Below are 27,896 nucleotides of genomic sequence, written 5' to 3'. Positions count from 1 at the left end.
TCAGCCTCCACATCTGAAAAAAATCCACAGTGCACACACATTACACCTGAAAGCATGTCCAGCTCTTGGCATTTCAGAGCAGCCTAAGTTTTTTAAAAAATAAATTTCAACAAGGTGAATAAAATTAATAAAGAAATTAAATGTCTTTTTAGACACAGAACTCTAGACAATTCAAGTTGTAAGAATCATATTATTTAATCTTTTCATAAATTGCTGTCTTGAAAGCAGTTCTTCCCTCCTCACTGCACCTGCTTCAGAACTATATGCCTCTGGGGTGATGATCTTTTTACAGACTTCCATACGTTATTTATTACAGCCAATGTCTTCAAGTTATTCCTGGAACAACACTGACACCTATCTTTAACAGTTCTTTCTCTCTTCTATTACAGTTACTCCATTTACACATGAAAACCCAGGAACTGCAGCCATCTCAGCTGTTACTTTGCCAGACTAATTGAACAGCACTGATCTGTTCTTGTATGGTAAATCTCCATCCCTGTAACAATCTGGGTAGACTTTGTACCTTCTCTAGACTGGTATCCACCCTTCTTGACCAAGAATGTTAACAATTTTAGTGCTATTATTACAGGGGAAGCTTCACCGTGGCGATAACACTGTCCTTTTCTGCTGGTAATATACTCCCTGGGTTCCATTCAAGGGTCCTATTTGCCTTTTCACAACCCTGTGATATTGGTGATACATCAGCCTATGTTTCAGTATAGCATCTAAGTTCAAACAAAAAATAACAATCAAACTTCAAACTAAATGGATTTTTCTACAGGACAGAAAATCAGAGTAATTTGAGAGGACAAACAAAAGGAAATATAGTCTCTAAATACTCCACTTTTAAGAAACAATATAGCAAATATTTACATTTATGAAATTCGATATTCAGAATGTCAGTAGTATCATTTATCTGATCTTCAGTGGGAAAGACATAAAGTAGGCATTCAAAACAGTAAAAAGAACATTGTAGTCAATGGCACTGATGACCCTAAAGATGAAGAACCAGGATTCTAACTGAGCTTTAGTCTTACAAAAAGAAAAAGAAAAAATTCCCAAACGAACCAAAAAACTAAAGCACATCAAACACAATGTTGATAAACCATTATTCAAGAACTGTGTTTAGCACAGACAACTCTCCACTGAAAATTAAATGGAAGTTGGATGGATAGATTATAGCCCAAATGCCTGCAGTACTTAGACTAACCAAACTCAGAGGTAAGAACAAATATTAAGAACAACAAAAACAATAATATTCTCTTTGTTCTTTATTTACTTAATTTTTGTTCTTTAATCACACCTACCTTGGTTGGCAAGTGGCAGCTTATAATATAGCTTCTATAATATAGAAAATAAAAACATTTAAATATTTTAAATAGATAGATTTAGCATTTTCATTGCCTATATGTAATCATTGAAAAGGCAAGAACCAGTGTATTCAGGTTCAGTCCACCTGTGTCAAGACATTCACTCTGCATTTTACTTTATTTATGACACAGGCTACACAAAAGTATTTAAAGATTGTTGTATCAAAGAAAAAGCTGAGATCTTCTTTAACAAGAAAAGCATTTCCAAACATTTTATTAATGATACTTCAAAAGCCCTGTAAAGCTAAGATATTTAAGTTCAGAAGAAGCTTTCAACCCCTGAAGTGACTCTAGATGACCCTGTCCTGCCTTGGCAGTGGGGTTGGACTGCATGGTCTCCAGACGTGTCTTCCAACCCTAACTATTCTGTGATTATATAAAACTGTTACTATAAAATCTTTATAATTTCCCAGGCCATCATTTCCATCTTCTTGAATAGAAATATCTTAGATTTTTATTCTTTGCTTTTTTTATGCCAATCATGTTCTGAATTCACCTCATTCTGTTGATCATGTATAGGAATAACTGTAATGGACACCTGGAGTAAGTTCCAGCCACAATCTGAGTGGATGCAAAACTGGAACACTGAGCTGCCCTGATGTTACCTGACTATTTAGCCAAGATCTTCAATAAGGTTTATAAACTTATGATCTGCAGTTCAGTAATGCAGTAAATCTTCCAAGCCTACAAGCAGAAAAGTTTGTATATGAGAACATAACCCACATACTTAACAAATCAAACACATTTGCCTCTCCCCTTCCTACTGACTAAACAGAGTGCAGTTTTGCTAATAAGACTTTAAATGTAACAATCTTCTCTCAGTAGTTATCCTCATTATTGTTTTCCCATTATTTCTCTATAAAAGACACCTCTAATTTTCTGAACTAGCTTCTCTTAGACTTCTACATATCTATTAACCAACATCTACTTTTAACTTTCTCTAGTAAGCTTTCTTCCACCTTAATCTGTTAACCTTCATCTTCTTACACTAACCCTTCCTCTAGCCACATTGCTTATCTCAGTTTTGCTCCTTGACTCACCAAATAATTTTCATTTTTTCCCCTATCATCATGCCTTGTAATATTTTAAATTTTGCTAATAACCTATTCTCTCCCACTATATAAAGACCCTTTAATGCAGCAAAGCAGTCACAGTAATAAAGCAGCACAATTCTTGTAATTTCCACCTAAATCAAAGTGAGTTTTAGTATATCACTGCCAGAAGGTTTCTTAAATCTGCTGTATGATTGCAGAAGTAGTCTCAGTCTTCTAAAAACAAATTCTTTTATTTGTAAAGTTAACACCTGGAAATACCAACTTTGTTCATAAAAAAAATCATATATTCTTCTTCTGCTTATGGAATTTTAAAAGTGAAAAAATAATACTCTTGAAAACTGAAAAGGCGCAGATAAGCTGAGTGCTGCAAAAGGCATTAAATAAGAAGAGAGGGAAAGAATACGGTTATAGATTTGTGCAAAGAAGTGAGGTGAAAAACCTTCCACAGTATATGCCTGTGCCGCATGGCAATACTTTACTTGAGGCTGTAGCCTTAGAGAAACCAGGCAAAGGTACTAATCTAGACACAGTGACATACTTAGTGTCTCAAGGCTTTGTAGTAGCTAAAATACAACAATGAGAAAACACACCTCCAGAAGAAACAGATTTGTAGATACTAAAATCAATGTCTTTGCATGGCAGGCACACTAAGTAATACTTTAAGCTCTTGATATCTTCCAAAAAATTGCTTATTTATAAAGTTTGCTAAATTACAGGACCGTACTTCAGAAACAATTTGCCAAGAGAGTTAGACATAAGTGTTATGTGCTTCATTGCTGTTGCCAGTTGATTCTGCTCCACTGTGATCCTGTTCTGTTCCAGACACATTTCAAGCTAGTTTATTCATTCCAATGATATCAGAATGCCTCCCAAGATTTCAATTTGAAATATGATAAATATATTGTGTATATATTCTAAGTCATATATAAAGACAGGCATTTTCCCCCATTTAATCTTTCACCAACTGATTGTTATACTGTGTCTGAATCAACTAATGTAAATGACTTGTCATGAGTGGCACCTCACTGAAGAACTTAAACCAAGAATGTAAACACCTAAAGTCCTCTGGCTTCAGAGAAAAAAATCTGAAAAGTATTATCCACCATATTTTCCTAGATGCCTTTGTATCATGCATTAAGTGCACACATCTTATTTCTGAATTTTAATATCATTACTTGCTTTGGGCTATAAAACATAACCAGCTTTTACTCAGTTCTGCTGAAGAACTTACATGAAGTATATATTGTGCAAAGTTATGTTGTTGCAAGGAAACTTCTGCTACATTTCCAATACACTTGTGTCAGTGCACATAGAAAGGTAGCCAAGTTTTAAAACACCTCCAGCAATGAATTATACCTGCCTCTGACAGAGAAGCTTTGATGATGCAATAAAGGCCTAGGAGAAATAAAATACTTATAGATCTGAGTTAATCTTTTCCAGACAAGATTTTGTTTCCTGTTTAACACTTACTGGTCAGTTCTTAGTGCTCTCTTTTAGTGGAAGAAAAAAGAAGACCGTCAAAAATTAAATTCTACCTCTGTGTCAAGAAATCCAGTTGTACTCAGTGGTCTTTTTTCTTCCAGCACTACTGTAGCAGAATTTATAGCCCAATCTTTTACTAAATCTTTCTGGTTCTCGTTGATAACAGGCCTATTATAATCCTGGCTGTCATCCACTCCAAATACCTGAAAATGAAACAAACCATTACATTCATTAACCCAATACCATCCTGATACAATGTTCAATGTTAATGGATGGATGGTGGCATGCTGGATAGTGAGAATAAAAGGTTTTATTGTATTATGCTTATCTGTCACCTTAGTGCAATCTACAAATTAAATAGATAAAAAATCTACAACAATTATTAAAAAAATGTGGAAGTCTATATTAACATTGTGAAAATTCAAAGAACTGCTAGTTGGAATGGTCAGATATGAAAAAAATGACACTTTGATGAAAGGAACAAAATATAAAAGCAAAATCATTGTAGAACCCATTTTACCAATTAAGGAAAAAACCCAATAACTAGAATCACCAAATTTTCAGATTTTTGTTATTATCTAATGAGAATAGAAATACAAATTCTTGTATTTACCATTAATATGCTTATTGAATTATTTCCCTAATACAAACAAAATTTCAGTGTTTCAACTGTTAGAGACTTGGCAGATGTTAAAAGTCCACCAGTTCTCATGAATCATGTAGATTCATCTCATCCAAGACACGACTTGGTATAGTTTTTTTACTACTCTATTTCCTAATGATGCTTGTATTAATTTCTTCTGCTTATGCCAGAATAATTTTCCCATGACATTTTAAAAACATTGCTCAGAAAAATATACCAGAAAAACATTATTACTAAGGCAATTTAGTAATAAGAACTTTAGCAGGAGAACCACCACACTGTTTGTCAAATTTTTCATGAGTCACAGAAAACTGGGAATTATTAATTGCTTTCAGAATTAATGTATAATCAAAGACATTTTAGAAAATAGCTGTATCTTGGAAACATGTAACTTATAAAATCTGCAAATTTCTGTCGAAGAAATAAATTCACTACTTTACTACTATGGGATTAGACATCAAAAAATTACAGAATAAAATGAACCTCCCATACACATTAAAACTGGCTGCCAAAAATTAACAGTTAACATCAAAAATTGTTTTGTTATCACCACAGATGTTATCCTCCTGCAACAAGCACTAACTAGTGCAAAATAGGAAAAGGTGTACAGAATTCTTTTTTCTCCAAAGGTGTGCTGTAATACAGTTTTCCACAGCAAAGCTAGAGAGCTGGTTTATTACTATTCTGAACAAGGTTAGTGTCTTCAAAATGGATTCACCACTAGATGGCCACAAACCATAATGTTGCAGCTTCTGAGAAGCAGACAAAGAGAAAAATATTAGTTAAGCACCCTGTCATTCAACTCCTTATGCTAGCTGTACAGGAAGCCCTTGCTACAGCATTAATACATTTAGACTTGAGGAAATTTTCTCAAATGCACTGGATTTGTTTTTTGCTCTCATGAGAAAAGCATGCTTTCCTGACATCTTAAAATTCAGGCAGCGCTCCCTGAATTTTCAAGTTATACATAAATCCTATCTAGAGTCTCTGGATTAGAAGCTCCTTAACAGTATTTACAAAACATTTGTTTTCTTTTTATAAAAATAGAGTGTTAAAACTTAAATTTTTGCTTTCATTATATACTTTTGATTTGTACAGCTGTAGCAATTTTTGAAGATAGAAACCAGTTACCGTCCACTGACACCTTTCTTTGAATATATCACTATTCTGCAGAGACTTTTTTCTTTGTGTATCATAGTTTCATTGATTACAAAATTTTATATGTTCTTTTAAATGAAACTAAATTCTGCTATTATCACATAAGCACCAGAAGGAAAATATGAATTCCACACTTCCGTATCTAACTGGGACTACAGCAACAAATTGGTGCTTATAAAATGCTTCCTTTTATCTGACAGCCCACTCATTTACCATGCCAAATTTCCTTACTTGTATCAGAAATAATGCTTCTTTCAGTCTTACCTTTTCTAGTACTGAACTCATGTTTAAGCAAATTTTGTTATTTATCTTCTATTACTGAAATTACTGCAAAACCAAATTTGAATATTGCCTATTTTTGTCCTGTGAAAGGTAATATGAATATCATTAAGACCCAAGTAATAGCACTCCTAATGTTCCTTCTCTATATATACAGTAGGGATATCAGAAGAGATAAGCAAAACATCTTCTTCAATAAAAGTATATTTTTGTACTGCGATGTCATTCTACATTTGATGTGTGTATGCACCTGTCCTAAGTTCCACTGCTATACAACTGCAAAGCTCCTCTTCTCACAAGAAAGAAGAGATGCACGTAAGCATGATGTAGACCAAAGACTAAATTTCAGACTTGTGATATATAAAAAAACTCTTTAAAAGATTGTTAATAACACATAATTAAGACTTTAAATACTAAAATTATTCACAAGATAAAACAACTCATGTATTTGACAAAATGTAGATCATTACTTACACACCTGTCACACACCAGCAGAAAAGCAATACTATCAGACTTTCAGGAACCAATCCATATACTCCATTTATCAAATAATGAAAATATACCCTCAACAGAAACAGCCATAGAATAGCTTGAATGTTTCTGCTGGAAATCATCTCTCTACCATCTAGAAAATGCAATTTGTACTTTCTGGGCTGCTACAATATCGTATGTGTGCAAAGAGTGGGCTGTTGTGACTGAAGCCTGAATGGATAGAGACTTGTATCTTCCTACAAAGACTAGGTTACATTTTTCAAGGCTTCCAATTCTATAGATGTTTCTGCTCTTTAAATACCTTCATGACTGCAAAGTCATTTAAGGAAGGCCTAGGAGATAACTTAATCAAACCAAAAGAATTCTGAGGAAATGCTAATGACACATATTGCTGCATCTCCCATCTATTTAGAGAGAAAGACTGAAGTTTCTTTCTGTAAAGACTGTATTTTTCAGAAGCAACTATGAAATAAATTTTGATTAATTGTGTTTAGGGGAACAAAAAGATGAAGCCAGGTCAATATACAATCAATATATATAAAATACAGAAGCATTCTATATACATACAATACAGATTTGGATACATAAAGCTGGTTGAAAAATGAAGAAGCAAGCCTTTATTTTTGATAAAGGAGGTAAAATAATTCTATGTATTCTATGTATGTGACTAACCATCACAAATCACACATATCCACCACACAGCTGTCAATGCAAAAAGAGTTTTCTAAATAATTTACCCTTTTTAAATAGCACTGTAAACAACAGGGACTTTCACAAAACTCTTGCATTTTTTATATAATCTGGGGAATAAGGAGTAATGTAAAAAGAATAAATAAATACAATGAACAATTCCTAGAAATAGTAAAAAAAACCCAACAATACAAATGCATTTTAACAGGTGTAATTTAAAATTGAAACTACCAGAGAAAGGTATTTCTAAGATATCTGCTTCCTATAAGCAACAATTCTGGAAAGCTAGAAATTTTTTGCCCTGCTTTGTCCTAGTGTTTATTTTTCTGAAATTATATTTTTACAGGAAGATTACATTGTTCCATCCTGGCTGTTTCAAGTTTCATGAATTTACAGAACATAAACCAGGATGAAAATTTTCACAGAAACCCTGATAGTTGACTGACAGAGTAAAATCTAGACACCCCACCAATCTGCACCATTTCATGGGGTTCTTGCAGGGTCTATGCCACATGGCTGTAATGTAGAACAGACACAAACATGGTGTGTAAACTGTGGTGGTGGTGTTTAAAAATAACTACTTTATTGTTATGAAGCATGAAACAATTTCCCTTGCAAATCAGTACATTTTAAGTGGCATGGGAATGACGAAATGCTGTAGAAAGTCAAGACCCATCTATGAAATGTTCTTGATGTAATTTTGTTCAACCTGCAATCAAGCTGGCCCCTTAAGCAAATGCATTAACAGGTGATAAAGGAGAGACATTGTCTAACTAGGTAGCTCAGCATGGGCCACCAAGATGGCAAAGACTAGAGCATTTCACTTATGGGAAGAGTTTGGGGAATATGGATTTGATCCCTTTGGAGATGGGAAGGCTTTGCGGTTACCTAACAGCAGCCCCCCAAGTACAATGGGGAGCATACCAAGATGACAGCCAGACTCTTCACAGTGCTACACTGTAGGGGGACAAGGGACAACTCATGTCAGATGAGACAGGGCATGAAGAAAAGTTTTTTCACTCTGAGGACAGTCAAGCAAGCTTGCCTAGTCTCTGCCCATGTAGGGCATGAAGACTTAAATGGATAAAGCCCCGGGCAACCTGGCTGACCTCAAAGTTTCTTTGAGCAGGTGGTTGGACTAGACATCTCCTTTTCAGGTCCTTTCTAGCTTATGTGATTTTATGCTCCATAATAACAGTGATCTTACATAATAACTTAGCATCTCAGGTCTCCTAGTGCAAAGTTTTGAGAAAGCCCCAAGTATCTCAAAGCAGCAGAGAAAAGGTGAGCTCCTGGCACATACTTTTCCATTTCAAAGCAGTGAAGTAAGTCCTCCAAAGATGCCCTATGATAATGCATTTACATTCTGCAGTTCACCCAGTAACAAAGGGCCAAAACAGCAGGCTAAAACTATAGCAAGTCTCAGAGCAGTATCTTGTTACTTGCTGGAATGCAAACTTGCCCTGAAAAAATACAGAATGAAAATATGCACTAACTAATGACAAAACAATTGTAACTTAATGAGGATTTTGACAAATTTCATCACTTTATAGCTGCAACAGTTTTTCCAGTATTCTGAGAATATAACCTTATCTGTATAAACCAGTAATTGTCAAAATTCTTTATCCAACCATTGTAGAACTTTATCCATTCTTTATTGTAGAACTGCAGTTCTACAATACTATAATTATTCAGTACTTAATGACCACAGAGCTACTTGCTCATCAAAATCATTACTGAAGATACTGATATAAATGGAAAAAAAGTATAATTTGAGACTTCTAATAGTTATGTTCACTCAGTTTTACAGCAAATTATGTATATTAGAATGGAAAAATCTGAAGAATCCTATCTGGTTTTAAAATTTTTAGTTTACAGAGTTTCCCCAGTAATCTTACTGCTGAAGTCCTAATGAAAAGGATATACAGTAATTACCAATACCATAAATAACATTAACAGAAAACCAACAAATAAATATTAAGAATTCTAGCTGCAATTCCTATTCAAAAATGATGGCATTTGAAAAGTAAAATTATTTCAATAACTCTTTTGCTATTCTTTTAGATCCTAACAACAGTCAGGGATGTAACCTATTAACATATATTAAAAAGATTATGATTTGAATGCTATTAATTTCAGTGTAGGCAATCTGTTTAAAAGGAACAGAATGAAACCAAATGACAAGAAAAACACAAGGGAATTCTAAGATGAACAGTTAAAAAAAATAAAAACAAAGCAGAGCAATGGTAAGGAACAAGGGGCTACACTGCACAGAGCATTAAAGAAGGATCATGGCAAAATTAACAAGGAACAAATGACTTAATTTGAAATAAGGTATTTGTCATTGTAAAGTGATGGGAATGTAAATTACGATAGCAATTGTGTTTCATAAACTGAGCTGTAAACTAATAGAGTCAGACCAGCAAAAACCAAATATATAAAAAAAAAGGGAGTAAGTATGATTTTGGAAATACAAGCAGGATTTCAGGATTTGAGCACAGTTTGGGTGTACTGAGAAAGAAGAAATTGTAAATAAACCACACTCAGAGTATGATTGATTGATGGCAAAAGCGAATTCCAGAGAGCAAGGAAACGGAAGAGGCTTCAGATTGTCTTTGCAGATCAAGTCAGTAATGCTGCATTTGGTGCTCAGACTGAGCTCCTGACAATTCTTCCACAGAAGGTAGTTCAGGCATTCATAACACACAGTAAATTGGCCCTTAAAAGTCAGTTATAGATCATAGAGAAAAGACAAAAGGCAAACATTTTTTCTCATCTTTCTCAAAGTGAGATAAGAATACAACACCTCAGCTCACTTTTTGTTTAACTACTACATGGACTGTGTTTAACCAAGCTGCTTCTGAGGAGTTTCATTTTAATAGTTTTTGCTTGTTCTTGGCAGCTATCCTGGCCATTCCAGGCAAACAGACTGTGTTCTGTGCAGGGCATGTCTCATGAATAGCCACAGATTTTCACAGAAGCCCTTTACATAATTTTAACTCTATACTGAAGTTATAGAATCAGATGCAAGATGCTCTGGTATTAAAAAAAAGCCACACAAGCAAATTAAATGGATCAACATGCCAAGTCTAAGAGCTTCCTCTTACCAGACACCAGTTACATATTTATATGCATACATATTTTGTCCCTGTTTGCTACTGTGAAGAATTAATTTTCTTTAGGATTCCAAATTAAAAAGGAAACAACAAGTTTAGAGGCTGTAAAACTCATTTCCTTTTAAGAAGAAAAGATTATAAACATCCTTTGAACTCTTGACAAAATTTATAAGCTCAGATGATTGGACAGGCTTAAAGTGGTCTACTGCTTTTTCAGCACTGTACTCATAAAATAGTCATTCTGCAAACAAGACACTCTGTAGGACTCAAGGCATTTCTCTCAAAGAAACTGCTGAAGCAATGGTAAAAGCAATTAAACCCAGAGAAATGTGAAAAGACAGGAGACCTGAAAGTGATTTTCTGAAAATAGATACATCTACCTTGGTTTCTTAAACAGTCATTGAAACACACTGAGATTTTTTTTTTGTCTTAACTTGCTCCCTACCCCCATTGATTCTTTCCAGGTAGTTTTTCCATTTATAATACTAAAAAAAATTGCTGAGAGCAGCTCCATAACCTGCATGTTAACTCCATAATCAGAGGAATTGTAACAATAACAATCTGCAAGGTTATTGATAAATAACATTTGCAACAGAGAAGACAAATCTGGTATACAAACTTCATGAACACTTAAAAACACAACAATAAATAATTCAAAAGTAGAACACTCCTTCAAAAACATGTTAGCCAATATTATAATGTGGTATGAACAGATATACCTGGGAGTAAAAAGAATAAGGAGATTCCATTTTATAACAATCATCTTTCAGAACAGATTCCCATTCATATCCATACTCAAAAAAAAAAAAAAGTCAAACCAAACAAATACTTATCACCATGAGCAGAAAGATCTAGAAAATAAAATTGGAAAATCTGCTGTCTACAGTAAACACTGATACAGTTTTCCCTCCATAATTACTATTCCAAAATGTTAAAGAGGAAAGAAGAATCTCTCTCAAGATTGTGTCAATGGAGTAAGATTTTAGGTATACTCATTGCACAGTATGTAATCAAATAAAATTCAAGGTGATAGACTGCACATTAAAAACAAGATCATTGCTATTAGGGCCTGTCTATCTACATAAATAAAGACTTTAAAACATCTAGAATATGGAACTTGCACTGAAAACAAAATCATTACATGGTCACTGAAGGTGGCAGGATGGATTGAGGCTTCATTTTGATACAATTTTTTCAAGACTTCTATTTGGAAATCAGTATGAATCAGTGGAATTTGCGATCTACATTTACTTTGCTGATGAAAAAAATCAATTATCTTTTAGGAAATGTAAATGAAAATAACATAAATCAAGTAAAAAGTCTGGGGACCAAAGAAAATTTTAAGCCAAATGTTTCCATATGCATATGAACTGCTATAATATTCCAATTTCCTGGTTATCTTGACAGGACTTGAAACACTCATATAGCCTCAATTCTATTCCATCCCTTCCCACACATGTATAGAAGAGCTTACATCTGCTATAGTAAGTTCTACAAAATATTTCAATTTTTAAATACCCTAAAATGAAAATGGCTGAAGAAGAAAGATAACAAAAAACTCTACACAAAACAAACAGAAAAAGAGCCCTGAAGACAACCCCCACAGAACTTGCAAAAAACCCACTGAATTGCTTTTTATTTGCTGCAATAGCCTCAAAGTATTTAATATTCCAAACACATGCAGAATTATTTGCACATATATTTATTAATATTTATTACTGGCAGTACTTTGCTTTATTGAAAAAGGAAAGTCATTAGCATGATAATTTGGTTTCTTTATATCTACAAAAAAGAAAGATGAACTGCAGAAGCATCATTTTAAATTCTTTCATCCACTGACAGACTTACCTTTGCTGTGGCCTATGAAGATTTTTTAATGTGAGATGACTGCTGAGAACAACTTTCTTCTAATAGATTGATTTATTTAAAAAACATAAAATGGATAGAAAATTTACAACTCAGAGATAAAAAGAAAGCAATTGCTAAGAGTTAACAGAAGAAAGCACTAAATCCACCTAAAGAGCATAAAGGCTGGATGTAAAGGAAAAACAAATCCTACAACTGTGCCCCATTTACTCATGCATTTTATATGGTAAACTTAATGCTGAAAACATGTTATAAATTAAATCAAGATCCTGACTTTCTTTCATTTTGTACTTAGCTGTTAGCTGCAACAATAAGACCATTATTCTGCTAGAAAAAGTTGTGTCTTTCTGATGCTATTTAAGTAGAGGATATTTTATGACACATATGTTCAAGGTACTTTGTGGCATACAAGAGCAGCTTGCTTTCTTACCACATTGATTCAATGGCAATTTTAAAAAGAGCGCTACAAGTATAAAAAGAGAACCATCATCTCTTTTTCTCATGTTATTAATATATTTATTTTCTAAACCATAGCCTACTAACCAATTCATACTTCTCAATGAATTTAAGTGACATTTGAACACCTGAAATATTGACTAATGAAAGGACGTTTAGAAAGCAAAGTTTAGTGTTATTTTTCAAGTATTCTCTATTCGTAAAGAACATTAAGACACAACCACAAATTTATACTTGCATCTCTTTTAACATTTACAATTGAAAACTATGTGCATATGTACTGCATTTTTAAATCTTAAAATAAAATCTTTTTTTTAAAAAATCTTTGAAAGTTGTATAAGACACAAGTGATAATGTATTTGAAAACTTGCATTTTAGGTAAGTAGAAGACATTCACCCCAAGACAGTCATGACTACAGATATGTGATTACCCCCCTCTGTTAGGGAAATGAATCAAAATTAAAAAGCTTTTGTCTGTTACTTATGAAATGTTTTCCTCTTTCTTTCTGATAATGCATTTTTCTCACGTTCTCTTCTCAAAACTCAGGCTTTAAAATGGTTGAGAAATAAAGGTTCTGTCATTTGCTTTTCTACTCCTTTTCTGCTATAGTGACAATACTTTTTTCTTAGAGGCTGAAAGAGCACCAGAGGAAGAACTGGATCCTTAGCAATCTAAATGAAATTAAGATGCTGAGTAAGCAGGACAGCATAGTTTCTGGTTTTTTAAAATCATTTCACACAGGCATGTATTCTTGAGATTAGATCCTTGAATCTTTACCAAAAGGCTACACTAAGCAAAAATAGTACTTTTGAAGGAAGTAATACAGCTCAACATTAAGATTTTTACTCCCCTTTTCTTAGAATTACAGAGAGATGAGTGTTTTCAATTTTTTTTTTCTAAGGATTTTAACTTTGACTTCCTGCATGCTTCTCTTGGATTCTTAATGTAAAGAAGCATTAATAATCTCACCTTGATTTTTTTACAACTTAATACTACTCTTGCATTTGTGGTTTGCTCTTATGTTCCTTTCCAGAGAAAAGAGAAATAAGGCTAAGGCTAAGAATAAGTCACACTTGGGAGTAATTTTTGAATATTTTGGTCATTCTCATCCTTTCCTCCAATAAAAGGGAGAAAATATCCAAACCCAGCAGCACTTCATTCCATTGAAAATTTTTCGGGTAAACCACACACAGATTTTAGCACCATTTTAATGTAAATTGCTACTGAGAAGAATGCATTACTTGTGCAAATGTTTTAGAAAGTGATCCTTGCATTTGTAGTGCATTTTCATCCCAACCCTAGCAAATTACACTCTTGAATTTCAATTAAACTTTGGACCCAAGAGACACCCTTAAATGATTCAACTGAGCAGGCATAGTAACTACTCAGAAAAAGGACTGACTTGCCAATAATGAGAGTGGTTATACTGAAATAATTGATAAGATGTATACCAATAACTCTCTTAAATCCTCAATAAAGAAGCTCAGGAGACAACAGGCTAACAAAAGTCCTTGTCTTATACCTCACTTACCCCTCTTTGGCAAGGTAAGATTATCCAAAGCATGAGCAATTTAAAATAGGAGGGAAGCAAAGCTGAGCTCAGCTAGAGGACAAAATTTTGGCTTCCATTCGGTTTAGATTTTCTTTGTTGGCTTTTTTTCTGCACTTCATAAAAATAGTATCATACTACTTCATATTACCAAATCAAATAAGAATTGCATAGCAGAGCTCTTTGAACTGGGTGTAAAATGTAGTGCTCATAAGATTTCAGCACAGATACTAAGTGAAATGATACAGAAGACCTTGAAGAAAAAACATCTCCGCTTTACTTCATAGTAAATCTTTAATACCTAGTGGTGACATCTTTAAAGTTAGCAGTAAGGGAAATTTATGATACCCAAAAGCTTTTATATAACACTAAGATTATTAAGCAATACTTCACTATCATTCTTGAGGCTTCCACTCACTTCCTGTTCCTGAATCTCTCCTGTAGCAGAAGAGATTTGTTTCAAACAAAAAACTAACTTTATATAATCTGAACAGGTACTGAAGGCCACAAAAAACTTGAAATTTTATTAATACTCTTAGGCACGGGGTGTGATTCTTGGAATGTCCTATGTAGGGCCGGCAGTTAACTCAGTGATCCTAATGGGTGCCTTCCAACTCAGCATATTCTATGATTATAAATATTAGAACAGTATTAACATTTTTATCAAGTACATAAATTGTCTATTTCCAAATGTTATTCCTTCACGTGGTTTCACAAAAAGTCCTGTTGAACTACTGTATTTAGCTAAAACTCAACTTACAAATTTTCTGATGCAATTTAGTTGAAGATTTATAATTTGAGAATAAATGGAGAAATTTGTAGTTCTTTAATATTTACTTGCTTCATTTGGAATGCTTTTAGTTCCCAGTTATTTTTTTGAATATTGATTCAAAGAAATCAAAATTTCCTTTTGATAATCCGTAAGAGGTGAAACTACTATCTTTATTATTTTGCTGAAGGTGCCACCCTTTACTTTAATCCCTTTCTCAAAATGCTCCACAAACACCTTTTTAAAAAGAAAACCATCTAGAAAAAAATGTCCCATTTCCCCACTACTTCAGAATTTTTTTACAAAATCAAACCAGCAAAGCTAGCTTGCCTTGCAAAAAACAGTTTTCAACACTAGCCAAAATTAATTCTAAATGTATTGATGTATTTGTTCAGCTCTGAAAAGTTTTAGACATGCAAATGAATCCTTAGATAATTCTCAAAAAAAGTAAGTGATTAATTTCCTTTTAAATTAGCAAAACCCTAGGCTAGAATTGGATGCAGGAATTCTACCATGATAGATTACCTAGGAAAACACAAGAAAACCAGAAAAAAATCCATTTCAAGTCATGTTAAGCAACATGATTAAACATAGCTTCTGCTATCCATATCTTCCTGTTGAATCCAAAGAACAGTTATTCTTTACAGTTTTTAAACTGCAAATACTATTTGTACTGTTATTGATATTTCTGTAGTTACCAATAAGCAAACTAAGACATTTACATTGCTATCATATAAACATGTTTAGAAAATCAAAGCATTTTCATACTTACTCTTTATAGCTGACACTGAAATTTAAGTTACTGTTACTGAATATACTTTTTAAATAAATAAAGAAAACATTTGCAATCTATATCTATGAGATAATTTGGATGTAACCAATTTATGTAACGAAAACTAGAGACAACAGGCTTTCAAGAACAAGTGAGTATTTCCACAGGAACATAAACCACCCTCATAAAAATACCAGTTAAATGATTTTTGGTGCGTGGTATTTTTTCAGTTCTGAAATCTTTTGGAAACACATTAAAACTACGAAACTTTAAGACACCAGCAGTATGAAACAAGGAATAATGTTTAGCCAAATGCCTGCTGCTGCTCTTACAACATTTCATATTTCAACATTATAGACTGGTTTAAAAACTTGTGTTATTGCAGCAGCTTTAATAAGCAGAACTGAAGTGGTAGAGATCTGCCTACACATCCCATAACACTCGTACCATCAGAATGCATTTCAGGTTTCTCACCTTGTCAATCATTTTGCGGGCTTCCATTTCTTCAGGATTGGGATTTTCCAACTCAATAGTGTAAGTACCTTTGTCACTCTGGTCATCCTCATTGTCCTTTTCAGTAGCAGCAGATATATGTTGGCTCTTCAACTTTTTGTCCATCTCCGGATTCTGATTAGGCCTATGGCCAAGGCTTCCTGAACTCCTTAACAATGCAGCTTGTAAGGCAGGTAATGCAGCAGAGGGTTCTTCTGATTTCTGGTTTAGATGTTTGGCATGAACACCATGTACTGCTCTGTGATGTGATGAGCTAGCTTGCACAGGTGAAGGGACTTTCTCTCCTGATGCAGTTTTCACTCTTTCAGCTCGTGCATGAGATGTCAGAGATGGAGATTCTGGGCATAGAGCTCCCACATTCTGAGAAAAAGAGTAAGAACGTCTCTTGCGAGGATGGTCTTCATCAAAAAACTCAATCATAAAGGCAGTCTGACTCAAACCAACTTGCTCTTGCTGCTTTTCTGTGGAATGGACTTTCTGATGTGACTTTTTCAGCTCTGTATGATGGTGCCTTAAGTGTTCTTCAAGTGCTGCTCGTTTACTGTAATGCCGGTGTGCACCAATATTTTCTGAATCACTTTGTGTGCCATCATCATGCTTATTCCCTACAAGGAAAGCAAAACAATATACAGCATAGTGAAACAAAAGAAAGACCCCAACATTACACCAACAAAAGAAGCCAAGCAGCAAACTAGGAAGGAAATTATTTCAAAGTGGATTTCTGTTTAAACTCCAACAGCTTACAGTACCTGGCTCTGCAAATTTGGTACAGTTCCTGGAAATGCAATCAACTTGCTACAAGTCAAACAATGAAACATTTTAGAAGCTGATTGTAACAGCAGTGCATTTGAAGTATCCTTTCCCCAATATTCTCATCTGTGAATACTTATCACTGACATACAAAGGCCAGTATTTTACTAGCTGTACTATAGTATGTTTTTGAATTATATCAGTTTTGTTACAGAACCAGTTGATTACAAATGACTACTGACACATTCCAGGCAGGGTTAAGAGGAAAAAGAAAACCTGAATAAAGTCCTTCCAACACTGGAAAATGAGCCACAGTTCATATTGCTGGATTCCTCTCACATTTACAACAGTTTATCATGAGAAATGTCTACTTAAACTTGGATTGAATTCTATATTACTCTTTCCAAGAAGAGCAATGAGTTTTTCCATAATTCACTCTGCTCGGCATCTGATGTGCACATGTAAAATGATGGTTATTACTTATTCATTCCCCGAACTACTCTGAGATGTATGAATAAGGATTACATATTTCATAACTCATACATACACCTAAAGATGTACTTTGCAATGATACCTGAAAATGTGCGGAAGGCTGGATACATACTCATAGTAAATGTATTTAACAGAGAGCAACCTCATGTACAGTGAAAGTGTCAATGCTCCTAAGTTTTAGCTCAGTACCTGGGAAGGAACACTTTAATCCTCTCTGAACTCTTTTAGATCAAATTCTGCTTTTATATATATATATACACATATATACATAATGTCCAGTTTCTGTATTTTTGATTCTCAAGACGTTAGCCTTTTTTAAGGTTTTCTCATTTAAATAGCTAGAATATGCAGCTACTATTCAATAAAACAATAATTACATATTGGCTAATCTTACTTATCAGACTGACACCACTGAAAACACAGCTAAAATCCCAATTTACATTCCTTTTTTCTACTTGTTTGAATAGTGCCTACAAAAATTCTGTGATGATTCATCTATTTCCAAATAATAATAAAGCAGTATCAACATCACAGTGAAAGTCATAAAGTCTAATTTTAACAGTGGGACTTCAGTACAAATTACTATAAGAAAAAGCCAAGGAGAAAAAAAATCTTTGAGTTTTTTTTAAAAAATCAAACTTTCAAAGCACCTAGGTATATTTACTATCTAAAAATACAACTAATGAATGAGAATACAAACAGGCCATAGAAGATTACAAAATTCAGATATTTATTATGGCCATGTGCATCCCATAACTCACACCGCTTTCAGATGAAAATTAATCAGACTTTGAGGAGTTTCTTTCAGGAAAAGACTTATAAACAAAGCCCCTTCTATTAATCAAAGTGTCATGGCTAGTATGTTAAAGAATGTCCATGAATATAATACATTTACATGAATGCCAAAGAATGTGATTTATACCGGAAGAAATAATATACTATTACCTTTATGCCAGCACATTAATCTAATTCTGCTTTCAGAATTTTATTTTTAGCTTAATTTGAAAGGGTCAGCCTGAAAAAGCAGACTTTTGATCAATAAGGCAAATAATGTTGTACCCAGTCCCAGCTGGTTTACAAACTAGACGTGATAATGTTGCAGAGCTAAGGAAAAGGAGAATTGTAGGGTTAACAAGCTGAAATTAAAAGTGGAAAATAAGAGAGACTTGAAAAAGTTCATCAGAAGTTTTCATTATGAAAGTCTGAATGGTACTGGAATCTTCATCTGAACATCAAGACTATCTGCTTCTCTATTCCATTAAGTGACACTCAAGAGAAAGTACACTTGTCATGTGTAACATTTAATTTAATTTAATTTAATTTGAAATGTCATTGTCTGCAATAAATTAACACGTATGATCCCCTGGAACTCCATTCAACAGCAGCACTCATATGAATACAATAGTCCACAAGGTGAGTATAAAAATTGAAGCTCTTCCTTTATGTCTGTTTCCTGACTCAAACTTGACTCCACAAAACATGGTCTATATAAGCAGAATGAGTATGTGATGTATTCTTTGCCATAAATCATTTTCTTAGAACACACAAATAATCACAGAAGATATGCTATTGAAAGAGTTGCTAAAAGCATAAATTGAACTTCAGAGTTTTGATTCTAAAGAGCAATTCATGTTTTTAAAGAACTTCATGAGAAAAAATAAGATATATAAAGTTTAACTAAATTTTGGGTTTTTTCCTTTTCTTTTTCTTTTCCTTTTCTTTTCCTTTTCCTTTTCTTTTTCAAGATCAGTGTTTAAATACCTGATATTTAAATCAGGTATTTAAATCAGGCCACACTAGAACATCTCCAATTAGCATATTGATTGTAAAATGATTCAGAATTTGGTTTTTCATGCTCTTTGTACAACTTAATTCAGCAATACAATTTTCCAGCCCAGATCCTTGCACCCGTGTGGAGTATCTGCGATTTGATCTGAACTCCACATGGGCTCAGGGATCCTCTGACTGCATGCTGGCGAGGAATTGCTGCTTTCAGAATTAAGCATAGCTGGGATTATTCACTTTACCTTTCAGCCTCTTCAAGTACACTGGAACATCACTCTTAATACTTTTGGAGTCCTCCTCTGTAGGCTCCCATATCATTCTCGGAGGATTGTTCTGTGCAAGCCAATCTGCTACTTTGCTCTCAGCAGCCATCATCACCGTCTGAAGCCCTGGCAGGTCCTGACCACTGGAGGAAGAAGGCTTTTTCGACTTGTGACGCTGTTCTGACGTGAATTTTGTCACATGATCTTTGATCTTAACTTTTCCTGGAGTGTTGTCATCAAATTCAATGGTAAAGGAAGCGTGCCCTGAAGCTGCTGCGTGGGAGCTTTGAGTATCTTTTGTGGGAATTTCATGAATAGTGCTCTCTGCTACCTGTGAAGCTTGCTGGCATTCTTTAGTAGGGATTTCAAAATAACTGGGCTCCCTGCAGAAAGGATAAAGTTCTTCACTTGCAGATGCAGGTTGCTCCTCAGATTGCTTGGCATCTGTGCTGCATCCTATTAAGAAAAATAAAAAAAAACAGATTTCACAATACTTGGGAACTTCAGGCTCTTCAAGAAATTTCTGAACTCCTGTAAAGGGCACTTGAGTAATTTCTGGAATAAACAGTAAGATTGTGGAGTAGATTGAGCACTGTAGCTCTGGAAAAATAGTTCCAGAATTACATATAAAAAGTATTAATGAAAAGGCAGTTTGAACTTCAGCTGTTGAGAAGTGTAAAGTGGCAAAAAGATAATTTAGAATCTGTCAAACCGCATGCAAAATATTTTTAGAAGATGGAAAACAGGTAAATCAAAATTGCAAAGTTGTTAAGATGATCACTATCGCAATTCCAATCTATTGGTAAAAAACATCCAATCAGGTTGCTCCCAAAACAAATGCTAATGATCTTCCATCTGCTGCAGTGGATAGAAAGCATAATTTTGTTTGACCAAATTCTTCACAAAAATAATTCACACATTAATGCAAGATAAACATTAATTCTGTCTTGAAAAGTTAAACACTGCTAAGCACTGGAAAGTGTTTTGGAATTCAAACACTTTATGTTTCTACAAAAGATAAAACCACAGAATCAAGCTAAATCCTATTGTCATGTCCTCTTATTTTACTTGTTGCCATAGTATGTAGATGTAGATAAACAGAAAAAGGAACAATAGCTGGAAGCATGCAGAATGTTAGCAAGCCATGGCTGAAAAAAGCAGAAAGTAGAAAAAGCACAGGGTAGTAATTCCAAGTTCCACTGCATAGCCTAAATGAAGGCAAAAGCTTCCTGTGGTTGCAGCAAAGGTAACAATGTGCCTTTAGAAAAAAATCCTTTTCCTTCTATTTTAAGAACTACTAAGTCAGCCAAAATACCTGGTGCAGAGATGTGCTAAAAGAAACAGAAGCTTGAGACCTTAGCAGCAATGGCAACTTAGATTCCAGCAAAAAAATTCTGAATAGTTACAAAGCAATTTATCATGGACCACATAAGATGTTTAAGATATCATTTCAGTTGCCAAGTAAAGAATTAAGACTGCAGCTAATTGATTTTAGGTACTGGAAAAAGCAACCCTATATCAGATGAGGAAGTTAGTAGTTGTGTATGAAACTATTATGCAATAAGATAGCAATAGAACCATTTATTCTGAAGTCAGGAATTTAACGGGTAAAGGATGCAGCATAGAATAATGCACCTGTGCTGCAAGGACCTTTCTTGTGAGGGTCTATGAAAAGGTTAAAAATTTAAAAAAAAAGGTAGTGTGATATAGAGAAATAAACTAAGGGAAAGAATAATACCTGGAAAAGTAAAACAAACAGTTGTTATTGAATGAAAGCAAGAATAGTACACATTCTTTATTATTGCCATGTTTGGATATCCATTGGATAAAATTACTCCAATGCAGGCAACAAAGCACTTTTAATTTTTTTTTCACCAGTAGCTGTTACAAACACAAAACATGTTCAAAATTCAGACAGGTTTTTCTATTGTGCTGTTGGATTCCAGGAATCCCCTAGCTAATGCTTTTCATTGCACTATCAGCTACCTTATGTCTGTGAAGGAGTTATCAGGTACTACAACAGCACCTCACTACTCCTCTCCCTGGGAAAAGAATGCCTTTTTAATACCATTCCTGAAAACACTTATCCCAGCAGACACACAATATAGAACAAATCTATTTTACTGATGCAAAGGTTAGTAAAAATCTTCTCTGTTTATACAGAAAATGTACAGAAATAAACAAAAATCACACTTTGCAGGTCCTAGACTTTAGGTAAACTCTTCATTTGTTTCATATAGCTAACAAGCTGGAATGGATCAAGCTCAGGCAAGATCAAATCTAGAGCTTGAATCCTTAAAATATGAAACACAGTCACCAAAAAGGAGAGTAATCCACCACACAGACAATTCACAGACAACGTTTTTTCCCCCATGTGGTTCTGCTCAGAACTTCAAGTCAACAACATCATGCAATTCCTGTAGACAGTAATTAAGCCAGATATAGTGTTCAATGCTTGCTCAAAGAAGATAACTGGCTAATACTCTGTTTTGAGAAATATTCCTAAATTTGGGCAAGGCAGGAGCATTCTGCTGGTCACACAAGGCATAGTATTTTTCAGTAATTATGAAACACCTGGTTTATTACCATATTTTGAAAATAATAAGACAGTAGGCAAATTGCATCAGATGTACAGCAATGAGAGGATCTCTCACACTGGTTTGCCAGCATTGATGAAGGACTTCATAAAAAAATTTGTGTGAAACTTGTCTACACCAAACTTTAAATTTCAAATCAAGTTTTTATACTATAATAATATGCACAGTATTTGATTCCAATATTTTTCATTAAACAGATGCTAGTATATAGTTTGAATCTAAATTAAGACAGTGTAACCAAAAGAAGTGAGAAACTGAACTACAACTAAATAGTAAATTCTACTAAACTAGAAAAATTTTTAACAATTAAATAAATAAAAATATCCAAACTATAAGTTAATTTTAGTTACATAAAAATCCTATTTTCAGTCAGAAGTATTTTTTAGACCATAGAAGTGTTCTAAAAACACAGTTTAAAACTACAGAAGTACTTTTTTAGTACACAGAAGTGCATTGTTAGGAAAGTTAAATGCATCAGAATTGATTAGAATAAGACATAGAAAATGATGAAGCAAAAAATTAATACAGATCGTGATCTTAATCACCCTTCAATATTTTTCTCACAGACTCTAAGTGCAAGTCCTTACAGCTTTCTAAATATTACAGAGTGATTTATAAATAAAACAGCCTTACCTTTGAAATCCTACTATAAAAAGTCATCTGCCTGAAATTATATGTCAGACTAAATAACGACACCTTTAAGAGAAAACCTTCAAGCAAATACTGAAGATAGTGGTTGTCACTGCTCTATAATTTTTAAACCAGAGCAAGCATGGTATATGTATGTCAAGAAAGGCAATTGCAAGTGAGTTTTGGATAGGTTGTGCAATTCAATCTCTTCAGGGACTGAAGGGATTTCATAACTGGCAAGACTAAAAGGAAAGGGGCAGAAAAAGTAGAAGGATTATCTGTAAAAAGGGAGCTCTCACTCTTCAAAGATGCTGAGTGACAAAAGACAACTGATCAACTGTTTTTACAAGGCAAGCAAGGAAGCAATAATTGGTAGCTGCCACCCAGGTGCAGTGATACTATGATTGAAATGAGTCTAGGAGAGGCTAGGAGGGAAACTATGGAATATTTGGGAAACCACAGGCTTAACCAAAGGGAGATTCAGAGAGATCATTTACTAAGGTACATGTCTTGTGAGGAATGACTAGGGAAGCTGGGTTTGCTTAGTCTGGAGGAGAGGAAGCTCAGGTGGGATCTCATCACTCTCCACAACCACCTGGAAGGAGCCTGTAGTGAGGTGGGGCTGGATTCTTCTACAGCGCCTGCAGCAAGAGGACCAGAGGAAATGGCCTTAAACTGAGACAAGGGAGATTCAGATTAGACACTAGAAAATATTTTTTTCAGGGTCATGGTGGTCAGGCATTGGAATAGATTGCCCAGGGATACGGTGGAGTCACCATCCCTGGAGGTGTGCAAGAGGCATCTGGATGTGGCACTGGGTGATGGTTTAGTGGTTACAATGCTGGGTGGGTGGTTCAACTGGATGATCTTGAAGGTATCTTGCAACCTCAGTGATTTCTATTCTATTCTATTCTGAGATGACCACTGGAAATGCAACATTCACTTTGGGACATTAGCAGAATCAATTACACGTTCTAGGACTTTCTGGGTTTTTTAAAGTCTTATTTCTCAAGTTACACACACAAGTAGTCAGAATTTTAACATTTTACTTGTTAACCTGGACAAGAAAAATCACAGATGTCAGTGCCTCTGCATATTAATATATCATAATCTTCAATGACAGAAATCTCAGAAAATATTTTGCACAATCTTCGGATTTTTAGTAATGCTCTTTTCTTTCTACCTTAAAAACACAATTTTAAGAATGAAACTGGTAAAAGAAAATTATCTGGAATTTACAAAGTACTTCATGTAAAAAATGTCTGTAAGCCTGAAGCAATATATTTATTTGCAGTAGGTGTAAGAAACAGCCAAAATATCATATTTACACAATACACCAAAATATTTTCAATTATAGCTTTTTATTTGGCACTGTGCAATGGTATGTGTAATAAATGAAGCTGAAATTTAGTGCTTTCAAATAATTAATAGTTTATTTTTTTTCCTTCTTCTTTCTCTTCATATTCCTACTTTTTATTTCCCACTTATATTTTAGTTTTTTGGGGTTTTTTGCTTTGCAGCTGAAGTAAACTTTTCATTTTTTATTTAAAGACAAGATTTCAATAAATACATATGATTCACCTAGTATTGAATATGAAGATCTATGAATTTTAATACTTTCATAACCAGTTCTATTAAAAAATATCAGAATTGCTCTTTCAAAATAGAAATATAAACCAGCACTGTATATAAATCCCCATCTCTCATAATAAATAATTTAACTACCTGCTTTAAAGGAGTTTAAGTGAAAAAAAGGAGGAAACTAATCTCACTTAAATATACTGCTGTGATGGGTCTTTAGAGTTCTGTAAGTTCTCCATGACATACTGTGCACATTTGCTGCTAGAGCTTTGCCAAGCAAGCTTTATATGCAGCACTTGCACATATTTCATGACAAAGCTCATCAAAATTCTAGAACAAATTTCTAGGAACTTAACTGCTAATACTGCTGATTAAGCATCACACATTACGTTGTGTGTAAACTCCTACGCACACTGATTACACTGGTATTTCTCAAATAACTGTCAGCCTGCTTTACCTGAAAATGACACTGTTTCTTAAATGCAAGGAATGTTTAATCTGACATATTCTTATGCAATGCTGGAATTAAAATTTTTGTCAAGTGGAAAGATTTACTTCAGAATCCTGAAGTCTTCTTAAAAACTTATTTCTGTCTTTTCTTAGACTTCTGGTAAAGGCATTCTACAACTACAAGTCAGATCAGCAGAGAATGCAGTTTTCATTATCCCAGGAAGTGAGAGTGCAACATATGGCAGTAATAATTACACAGCCAATAAACCTGCCAATAACATGGACATTTAACAGCTGCAGCATAAAGTCATGCCAGAGGTGTACGCACAACTGTTCATTTTAATACAGGCTAGTAGATCTCTGGATCATTGAATTAGAGCATTACATATGTCTGAAAAATGTAGAAAGGTTTTTTCTTTTCAAAGTTTTCCAGGCTATTCTGCTCTGTTCGTAAATAACTTTCATTAGTGAATTTCTATTGTGACAGAAATACATTGAAATAACATTGAAATAATCAATAACATTGAAATAATCTTATTAACTTGAGACTGTAAAGAGTAATTGTCTATAGTTGGCTTAACAGAAATAAATCTCTCACTTCAATCTCCTCATTAAACCTTACCCCATCTCTTAGAATTCAAGTCTTCTTTTCTATTCAATAAATAATCATGCAATAAATCATTAAAGCATGACACAGATTTTTAATAGGATTACTTTGTTAAAATGTTATCTGACTTACTGATTTGATTTAGTTTAAGAATTCACCTGTAATGTACTTACTTTTAGGCAGTGTATATTAAAAAGCATGTCCGAGATCAGTGTTTTAAACATTTAATGCAATTTACCCACAAAAGAATAATTAGCTGCACCAATCTTGATTTTTTAATAGTTTGCTTATATTTTAAAAATATCTAAGCATGACAATCTTCTGAAGTTTCCATTTTTCTTTCATACAGGTGTGTCTTTATATTGACTTCCTAAAATTATATTCATCTATATTATAAAGCCTAAGTGCTTGAAGAAAGTACATAATAACTTATTGAAAAGAAGTTCATCTTGCCATAGAACATAACTGTAGGCCAAAGCAGCCCAAAAATCTTATGATTTTATAATTGCATGAAAAAATTCAGAATGTCTTTTGCACACTTCTACATAGACACAGTGTTCTGAGACTGTAGAAGGGTCAGCAAATGTCAACTCTTATACAGTTTGTCTTCTCAGACTCTCTGCCAACCCTACTGAAAATTATCAACAACAGTCAAAAACCAGACTAGCAGACCACACAATTAATGTCTGCTCAGAGATGAGGAGATCATGATAAATAAATCTTTTGTGTATACACGGGATTTTAATTCTACATCTTCACAAATTAAATGGTTTTGCAAAAATGTCAGGTTTGGGATTTTTTCTCAGCAGTGTCTTCCTTTCACATAAGCTTTTGTTTAGTATGTGCTTTCTCAAACTGAATTCCATTCCTGCAGCTTTATGAGTCTTTCAGTTTGAGGAAATACAAGATATTCTTATACTCTTGCTAGATCGATACTATTCATAGGAGATACATTCATGGCTAAACAAAAGCAACAACATAAATAAAAGGGATTTGTAATTTTTTTTTAAAAAAGGATAAAATGTATTTGCCAAGAAGTCTTTGGGCCCAAGTTTGGTTTTTGCATAGTATATATATGGAAAACAAACAAATTTAAATAATTTAGAAAATATTAATCTATTTTCTCTATTCATCATTTATCTTATGATGACTTCACTAAGCAAATAATGTCAAAAATATCCCCATTACTGAAGTTGAGTCTAGAACAAACTTATTTTTGTCTACTACTGAAACAGATGGCATCTCCATGATTAGTTTGAGTGAAAGTTGGAATCATATTTTTCTTGGAGCTCAGGAACTAAGATAGAAGCACTGATCATCTGCTGAAAAATTTTTTGATAAAATAAATACAGGAGCATGTAAACCATTTGATGAAATTTGATTCTTCTGAAAAAGCTATTTAAAATTAAAAAAAGTAAGAACAAGCACACTACTAAATATAAGCTGGCATCTTGTTTCACCTTGTTAATGGCATGGTACTGCATCAAAAACACAGACCTCAGCATATTACTTTTCAATAATCCTGTATTTAATGAGGGGTAACTAATTTAAATGTTTTTATCCGGTTTCTTTATAATAGTCCAAATATTAATAGACTTACTCTACTGTCTGAATGACAACTTTAGAGTAACATGAAAGAGGTCATTAAAAAGGCAATGGTAAAAAGTTAATTCCAAAGATCTTGCCTTCACTACCCTGAAGCGTTCATTTAGTTTGATTTACATGTTTTTAGGCTGCACTCCAGCTCTTGCAAAATATAATTCATGTTAACCAAGGCAAGTACCATGGCAGGAAAAGAGAAATTCTGACCTCAATTAAAATGCTTTGAAAAATTGCAAACTTAAAACTGTTGGACCTTAAGTGTGTGTCTAAAGTGCTAAATAAACATGGCTGAATTTTGTCCTAACTTGAATACGTTTTAAGTTACTGTCTTTATTAGAATAGCAGTCGCTTTATTTATATGCCTGATGATAGATACAAAAGCCTAATTATAGGTACTGAGATTGAAGTTCTGGCAATACATACTGTGTCTAGACAAGCTAACTAATAAAAAGGTCTGTATTACAGGGGAATAAACATTACCAGTTTAACTTTAGACTACACAAATCTTTACTTCAAGAACTATGACTTGCAATTCCCACCAATACAGCATTATTGAATTACAGAAGAGAATGTTAGTAGAGATAACCTTATATAGCTATAAGTCAGACAGAAATATAAAAACCACCATTTATTTTCAGAAATTAATTCAATAAAATACTCCTCTGTACATAAAATGGCAGATATGGATAAAACTGAAAAACAAAGACTCACTGGTTCAGGTAATGTTATTTGCTATACTTACTGATATAAAATTATGTTATTTGCTAGGAAACGGACACATTATATGTGAAACTGATCTCTGTAAACACACAGTTTCTCACAAAAATATATTCTTCAACTACCTTACCTTTTAATAGGCTTTAATCTATGCAAATTGTGAAACTTACAACATCTATTTAGTTCCCTATTTCAGAACATACACAGTTCA

At 33.8% G+C, this 27,896-nt stretch overlaps 1 protein-coding gene across 11 annotated transcripts in view; it reads right to left on the bottom strand.

Annotated features, from left to right (window-relative positions):
- The window catches only part of CEP170 (centrosomal protein 170), a 94,836-nt gene that overhangs the window by 29,934 nt on the left and 37,006 nt on the right, over positions 1 to 27,896 (bottom strand). For 10 of the 11 annotated variants that reach the window (XM_068185393.1, XM_068185402.1, XM_068185394.1 and 7 more), the window contains exons 8-10: positions 19,481 to 19,957; positions 16,173 to 16,816; positions 3,961 to 4,110 (exon numbers count right to left, since the gene is read on the bottom strand). In XM_068185393.1, coding sequence (XP_068041494.1) covers positions 3,961 to 4,110; positions 16,173 to 16,816; positions 19,481 to 19,957 — 1,271 coding nt within the window. The remainder of the gene's footprint in view (positions 1 to 3,960; positions 4,111 to 16,172; positions 16,817 to 19,480; positions 19,958 to 27,896) is intronic. The other variant, XM_068185399.1, reaches the window with a different exon arrangement.

This window comes from Anomalospiza imberbis, chromosome 3, assembly GCF_031753505.1.
Source record: "Anomalospiza imberbis isolate Cuckoo-Finch-1a 21T00152 chromosome 3, ASM3175350v1, whole genome shotgun sequence".
NCBI lineage: Eukaryota > Metazoa > Chordata > Aves > Passeriformes > Viduidae > Anomalospiza > Anomalospiza imberbis.
The sequence above is the reverse complement of the archived record's forward strand: the minus strand, read 5'-3'. Positions and strand labels throughout refer to the sequence as shown.